At 42.3% G+C, this 8,283-nt stretch overlaps 2 protein-coding genes across 2 annotated transcripts; one reads left to right on the plus strand and one right to left on the minus strand.

The window, feature by feature from the left end:
• Window positions 1–2,388: 2,388 nt before the first annotated feature.
• PHALS_10233 (uncharacterized protein) lies at window positions 2,389–2,682 on the minus strand (the record flags this gene model as incomplete). The annotated part of the gene is made up of 2 exons (XM_024725621.1): window positions 2,389–2,601; window positions 2,668–2,682. The coding sequence occupies 2 exons, from the start codon at window positions 2,680–2,682 to the stop codon at window positions 2,389–2,391; spliced, it is 228 nt and encodes a 75-aa protein (XP_024576379.1).
• Window positions 2,683–4,942: 2,260 nt separating this feature from the next.
• Window positions 4,943–6,937, plus strand: PHALS_10234 (uncharacterized protein; the record flags this gene model as incomplete). The annotated part of the gene is made up of 2 exons (XM_024725622.1): window positions 4,943–6,820; window positions 6,920–6,937. The coding sequence occupies 2 exons, from the start codon at window positions 4,943–4,945 to the stop codon at window positions 6,935–6,937; spliced, it is 1,896 nt and encodes a 631-aa protein (XP_024576380.1).
• Window positions 6,938–8,283: the final 1,346 nt, after the last annotated feature.

Genomic DNA, 8,283 nt, shown 5'->3' on the forward strand with positions numbered 1-8,283 from the left:
TACTATTTTGTCTGCTGAGGGGCTCGAACCCGCGCCACACAATGTTAGGTCCAGAAGGATTGACCACTCGACCCACGCCACCGGGTATGGTGACTGGCTCAAGTGGCTTGGCATCGTGATGCTAAACTGAAAGTTGTGAGTTCAATTTCCACTAAGGATGGTTGTTAGTGCGAGCTCAACTTTTATTGTTGAAACTGCATATGTCTGCATATTAAAGTGTGTACTTATTGTAGGTTCGCGCAAAGACTGAGTTAGAGTGTTCCACATACCTTAGGATGGATTGGTAGCTTTAAACTTAGATTTAGTATATTGTGTGGCCCGCAAGGCAGTTGCGCGTGGGTCCACACAATTGTGTGCTAGCGCGCCTAACACTAATACACTCACTTCTGCATTTGCACACAAAAGCGCACATCACTTCTACCTCTGCCCTTCCTAAATCCATTAGACTAGCGGTGCAAACGTGTAACCACCGCGACGAAAAAGCGGCAAACAACTTCGGCTTCCAAATATGGAATATACTTTGCAAGCACATGTACGCTATACGTATCACCTTATTGCAACACAACTCTTCATATTTGAGATGATGCGAAAGCGACTCCGCTACAACAACAAGTCAGCTAGGTTACCAAGGCTTTTATGGAAAGTCAAAGATGGTTTGCCATTCAGTGTGGGAGATGCGGTAACGGCATTACTGTGCATAACCACGTATGATTTGTATCAATCGCAAATAATTCTAGCCATGCAACTATACCTAAAACTTGGCAAAGCATATTTGATAGCATGTATTATTTTGTTGAGCTCAATAATTATTTTCTTTTTTCACTGACGAAAGTCAAACACGATCTTGTCATCATCTCCACCAGCATCTACTTGGTAAAAGCGCGATCTGTAAGAATTCAAGTACCACAGACATTGAATGGCCGGTACACGTACCGAAGGGCCAGAATAGAGTAACTCATGAGTCTTATATTAAAATCCGTGAAAGTCGCCTCGTTTGCCGCACCCTACATTTTTCAAAGGGATTGGTGAAAGGCTGTGTCATTTTCTGAGCTGCTTGACAAGGTTGGACAGGCTAATCCACTTTCCAAGGCTCCTTCCGTACAACAGCGCTAGCAGATTCACATTGATATTAATCATTGCAGAATTTGCTTACAGACCATTCCTTCATAAAAGACAAGAAGAAAATTAAATGGCGATAACGATACAACAGTCTGTGTTAAAATGCAGCGAATTCAAGCGCATGTATCCATCACTGTTCGTAAGTATATGCTGTGGATGTTCACATCTGATTCTTCATGCTGTATGCCACCATGGACGGATATGCGGCTGAAACGGATTGCGCATAGCATGGTGCGATGAAAACAGCTGCGTTACCAATTTTTTCAATATTGTTTGTGCACAAGTAGTTCTTGGTGCCTGTTCCAACATTTTGAAGTCATTGTTGCCTGGATTAAGATTCTGCAGTAAGAGGGATACTCATCTTTCTCATGAGCAGTTGTTAATATTAATCAGCTTAGTCAACATCACTGAGCATGCTGTCTTGCATCACATCCTGACTGAGCGCTTATGTCAAATTTATGACTTTATTCTCCTTATCATAAGCTTGCTCAATTTGCCACATGCCACTACTTAAGGCAACAAAGTCCGCGCCGAGTTGGTAGATGTACCATCTCATACCGACTTTCCTTCGAGTTTCACACAAAAAGGTGTGTGAAGTCAGAAATGTTCCTTGGTAAGGATTTTTGTCGCTTGACATAACTGATTGTTTGATCAGAAAGTTAACGTAATGACGCGCTGTCCCTTCAATGGGCAAGACGCGATGTGGGTCACTTGGCTTCACATCGTGACATTCCTTAAAATCGATACGATCCTTGAGTACAGCCGTATCTTTTCCGCGCTTGGTGTTCGGCTAGCCACTCAAATAACAATCACATTTATTTTGGATGTGATCCCAGCTTCTCCTTTAATTATTTTTGTAGTTTTGCCCGCTTGCGATCACTTGCAAACATTTTATAGGAGTAGCTCTTCAGAATCAATGCGAGATTCAAACGCAGACAATGACTTTCCCGTGCCTATCCTGGTCACTTCAATCATGGCTGAATATACTCTTTTGCCATCAACCCGAATGTTCCACTTTAAATATGGAACGTGCGTCACACAATGGTGTGGCCTTGGCGTGAAAGAAATATAGATAGAATCTCTTTATAACGTCCGGGTCTGGGCCTTTCACTTGCAAATTTTTGTCGCCTGTCTCCAGTGACTCTAGCGCAGGTCATTGTAACGTGCAGTTGCCCTTTCACATTGTCACCAGTGCTAATGCGTAATACGCCATTTAAAGGTCGTGTCGACACGCTCATCCAATTTACACTTCGAAACCAGGTCATAATGTCATATATTCCTGACCCGATCTATATTTTTCTGGTGACCGTCTGTCTTATATAATAATGCGCCAACACTTTCCAAGCCTTGCTTGAGGTACTTAGAAACACCACTGGGTATCGATTTAGTCCGCCCCATGCCCTGCACTGAAGCTATAGCATCTCCTGTTTGATCCTCAAACACTCCTGTCCTAATAGAGTGAGCTCGGAACTTGTCAAAGCTCTATTAGGGGAGACATAGTGTCACTATCTCTTAGCTTCGTGTCAATCTACGGCTAAAATTGCCTACGCCACGAAAACTCATGATGACATTGTATCTCAAATACAATTCTAGATCAGACGCCGTTTACGCTGGTCTATAATTCTGGGCTTGAAAGAAAGAAAAACAATTATTTTAGATGTTTTCATCGAATGACGCATGCGAACTGTCCAATGATTAGAATAGATAAGTCTTCTGCATATGGTATACGGTTATCGACTGTCGCACGTGATGTATCTACCAGTACATGGCCTTACTAAACCTGGACAGTTGATATTGACAATTTTTAGCCCGAGCTGTGATCACCACCTGCTTTTATAAGAGATTGGCCTCAAACTACACAAGGCTGCATAGAGCTTTTCGAAGACCGATAAATGCCTACTGGAAACCAACATTTTACGCGAAGGGTTTGGCTGTCAGATTTTTGTGGTAACTTGATTCTATTTCTCAGCGAGGAAAAGAAAGGTACACGGTGCACAGATATATTTTTTTTTACAGATGTAACATCTGCTAACATTTCAGTAAGGCTGGGTCCATTTCCTCTGACAGTTCGCAATTCTCACAGCTCTTGTGCATCAATTGGCCGTCGCAGCATGGAAGATGCACCCAAACACCTACCACATTAACGAACGAGGTTGTATGAATACGGAATAACTCGGTGCGATTGCATCTGTTCAGTTACACTTCATCGCCGCGTCAATATGATGCGCCTAGGTAATTCAAGCAAGCCGGGGCCTGGAAACTATGGGAGGCTCTAACTACCTAAAACACTGTATTATGCTTATGAGTTTGGAAGCCATTCAATCGACAAAAATTTGATGCGAGAAGGCAAATTGCGTCCGAACTAAAGGCTGTTTAGCACCTGTCTCTATTCAGCAGAAGCCTCAAGGTCACTTTGAAGGAATTATAAGTAAATTTTATTGTTTTATCGAGACTAGGTGCTCAGCGTATCTTGGAGCTGAAAGCTTGAAAAATATTTATCGACGATAAAGCCCTTAGATTAGTTCTTTTCAAAGTTGAACGCTTGGTGAAAAAAATCCAGTAAAGTGTTTGACTCATAGCATCAATCGAATTAGCAAAATATGTCGCACGTATCACCAACTATATATTCAAGGCACAAAGCATTGTTCGGTATATGATTGACATGTAAATGTCAGTAAATCTATACTGATAAGTATACAAGACAGTGACATTCTGCACTAAGATGAACACCTGCCATATCCTTATGAACATCACACATAACCGTACATTGTTTGGTCTATTGTTTCTGTCATGTGCGTTGACAGAGGCAACAGATCCACCTTCGTGAATGAAGGCCTATAACAGAGAAGGTCTACCACCACCGCGGCAATGAGTTCGCAACTATCGGACACAGTCAGCTAATTATCGCCTTTTTGACGGTCGGGCATGAAATCAAACGCACATTCTACACCTGATTGGGAAGGGCGTGCCCACAACATATATCACTTCAGCACTTTTCACGTGGAGGATGTCTTCTCTGCTGAGTAGCTACAAAGAGTGCCCATTTGTGCACGCTGCTAGCTCGCGACCACTATCGTGACATGCAGTATATCCGTTTGGCGCAGGCATTTATTGTCATCTCAACTTCTCCCACCATAAGCATTAATTCTTTCGGCTTTGCCTCGAATATCCGATGCTTGACATCAGTGAGCTCATGGACGGAAGCAGATGTGCTGTCACCACACTCGCTAGGTGTGTAGTTGGTAATTGCTTCAAGCGAGCAATCAAGACTTCCAGCCCTCCGCCGCCAATCACCCCAAAAGCCTAGAAAGGCACGAGCGTAAAGTGTGTAAAAGGACATTATCCATCTTCACAAAGAATACAGTCTGGCAAGATTGGTTGTCATATTGACGACAAATGCTACCAAATGCAACGGGTTGCCTAGCACCTTGCACAGATAAAACATTGATTCGGAGAGTCCACATTAGAGACGTATAAAATATCAGCTCTTATGCTCCGCCCAGAAGCGAAATCAGGATCCTTCGAGCTAACTAGGTACAATTCTAGCGTTTGCCAAATGTGATATGTACTAAAAGCTAGACCTCATTTAAGCTAATACTAAATATATATGTTTATTGTGCACAGGATGATTACATGAGGGTAACAGCCACCACTAGATCCGGGTCGATTATCTTCATCAGTACCAGAACTTTGTTACGTCTAAGTTTTGCACAATAATGCAACGTGTATGCTCACTTCGTACCCCGTTACAATTTGGTCTTAAATATCAGGGTTTTAAGATATGCGAAACCGGTACTAGTTGATTGGAATTGAAAAAGGATTTATGGAGCATCTTCCTATGCCAATCGTCTTGTCTATTGTAGCGTTCGCCGTGCGCGACTACAGCAAAGAAACCCATAAATATGCTCTATCAAGTCTTAAGCCGCTTGCGCTGGTATGCAGGTCGTGGCACATCCTCGTTCGCGAGATTGTGGCCCGCTATCAATGCTCTACTTTAACACTAAAGTTCTACTCAGGTTCATTTTCGGAATATATGACACAACGTCGTCGAGTTACCGAGAGAGGTCCTCAAATTAAGGAGTTGAACATTCGGATGGGGGAAGCACCGGCACGGGGATTAGGAATGACATTTTTGTCGACTTGGAAGCAAAAAGATATTCGAATCGATTGGGACGTAATATTTTTTCGACTTCCCGCATTACGAAGATTGGATCTGTCTGGTGTGCAATTATTTAGTGGACAAGTGGAGCAGATTCTCACATCTGCAGCGAAGTACTGCAAAAATGTTGTCACATTAGTGCTGGCCACGGTTGATGAAACGCTGCAAGATCGAGTGAACTTTGAATCAATTTTTAGCGCATTGTACAAGGCACTCCAAATCTGGTATTTTGAAGGTACTTGCAGGGGCTTAAAACGATTGACAGTTCCGATACTTGATGAGAACAACCGGTTAGAAGCTTATCGCAGGCATTTTGACAACATAATCAAATTTTGTCCCGAACTTAAGTATCTGGATGGATACAAAAAAACTCTGTGTGAAATATACCAGTTGACGTGCCGCGATAATTGGTCGATTTCAGTGGACCAGTGGGAGGAGTTTAATGCCACGTGTTCGCAGTTGCGGGAATTTCATTGGATAGTAGTTCCGTTTGCTGATCAGTTTTTCAAAGTATTTGGCGAGCACATCAAGCCTCACCTGAAGAAACTCACTTTTGCTGTAAATATGACGTGCAATTGGGAGGAGTATTCAAACTCGCTGGAAATAGCTGGTGAGACAGAGGCATTTTTGGCCTTGCAAAGCTTCTCGCAACCACCAGGGTATGGAAGGAAAGCGATTGCTGTAAGCAGTGCCTTAAAAGGGTGTCCGTCGCTAAACGACTTGTCAGTTGAGCTGTATCATCCCGTTAATGAAGGTGCTGTAAGTGACGATAATCCACTTGAGCTTTTAGATTATGAGGGTTGTAACATTGACATATATGACGACAACTTCTGCGAAACTCTTGCAAAACACTGTCCATGGGTGACAAAGTTTGTTATCCGGGAAGTTTTGGAGAATCCCGATACCCAATTTACACCAATTCGAACGTTTACAGATAAGGGACTTGTCGCACTCGCCAAATTAAAATACTTGACGTCTTTGGAGCTACGCACAATTAATTGCACTGGTAAAGGCCTTTTCGACTTTCTTGATAGATTATCCGATGAATTTTTGGGACAGCGAACACTTCAAATCTGTCTCGGTGGTCATCACAGTGAATATCAACTCGCATTCTATCACGCCATGATAGAAGTTTTGACGCAACTAGAAAGGAGAAGTCCAACAGAACTTGAGTGGAGACGTCACAAATTTGTTTTGCGTTTGATAAATTCCAATTTTGACTCTATCCGACCAGACTGGAGCGAGCAATTCTTTGTTAAATTGACATGTGTGGTTGAACGCGTACAAAAAATTCACCCAACATTGCGACTTCGAATTGCGATTATTGGACGTCAAGGCAGTACATTTAAGAAAATCAGTGAATTTGGGCTGTACACGTCTGATGCCAAGCCGAGTTTGTGGTTTGACTGGCATGAAGATGAAGCCGATGACTCTCCATTTTTTAATCGTCGAAAATTACTTGATGAATCAATTCCATTCGACTACCCTGAGGACTATTATCATGATCCGTATAGTGGATACGAAGATTTTCAGGACTACTATGTAAGTGATGGCTCCAGCGATGGATTTGACGACAGCGATGATGATGCTTATGATGATGAAAATATGGACGACTTTTGAGTTATTGTTTTTTAAACGTAGATTTTAATCTATGTTTGATTGTCGGTGGTCTTCAAATTATTAGTTTGTGGAAGATCTGTAATTACGAGTTTTGTCGTGGATATTGTCGAGTCGCGTCCACGTATACCAGATGTAGAGATCGTCTTGACAAAATGGCGCATTCAAGGCGAAAAAATGTCAGTGCAACACTTAACGCGTGTTTTTGCCTCTGACGATTGTCCAATTACAATGGTGAGTGGTATCGAACGCAATTAAATCGTCGAAAGTAACGTTCACAGTCACTACGTGCGTTGTGTTTGAAAACCTTCGAATAGTTGGGCAATGTCATCGCTGGGATCAAGTTGGCGTTTTCAAAAGACTCTTTGGCAACAAATTTTCTCCTAGTGTACTGGAATATAACTGGTTATTGACGAGGAAGTTGCCGCGGGACGCAAGCAACCACTTAAAGTGTGAGAGACAAATATCAAAGCCTCTTCCTCCGTTACTTTGACTTTGACGACTTCAAGCAAGACACTCGGAGTGGCATCGAAAATTACGGGGAATCTACAGCTCTTTTAATGGTTGATCCCTCAATAGTCCTCGCGTACCCCAGCAACAAGCAGTTGCAGATGAAGTGAAAGCGAGAAACGTAAGAAGCGACCTTGACTTTTAATAGCTTTTATAATTCTCAATTTGTGTTTGTCAATTCCACACATAACCAACCTGGAGGTGATGCAACGTATATTAAAATACTTACTTCTTTCGTCGTACCAATCAAAACGAACGCTTTTATCAGCATGTGAGGAAAGTGCGACGGGGTTGGTGAGTACTTTTCACAGAAAGTTCTTGATTCTCAGAGTCCGCGATATAGAGGCGGTCATCTTTCGAATGTAAAGCTGACAGTTTGTGATGTAATGGCGTGTTTTTCAGAAACCATAGCTAACATAATTTGTTGCTAGATATATCTGTTACTATAGTTATGATGGAGCCTTTTTATTGTGTGAGGCTAACAGCTCGCCTGCCTGATTAAGGCTTCTACTTCTTTTTATGTTAACACATATCCCGTTCTGATGGTGAATAGCCAACATACTTCACCATGAACAACAGTTTGTAACGAATAGAAAGGTTACACCTTAATACGAACTAAAGATCCCCAGTGCGACCATAATCATTAATTTGCATTTAGTGATGTTTGTGACAGAACATTCTAAAGGAAAGCTTAAAGGAGTCCCTGTACCGGGTGTTTAACCAAATCACGCTCTACTGGTTCAGATTCTACGAGAACCATTCATGCCAAGAGGATTCTTCTTTCGTTGCCTCTCGTATTTGATGGCTTGACGTGCCGAAAAGAGAGGCGTCTTCGACCTTACGTTCTATACTAGAACCAGTATGAATGTAGCGGATCG

Source organism: Plasmopara halstedii (genome assembly GCF_900000015.1).
Source record: "Plasmopara halstedii genome assembly, contig: Scaffold_470, whole genome shotgun sequence".
NCBI lineage: Eukaryota > Oomycota > Peronosporomycetes > Peronosporales > Peronosporaceae > Plasmopara > Plasmopara halstedii.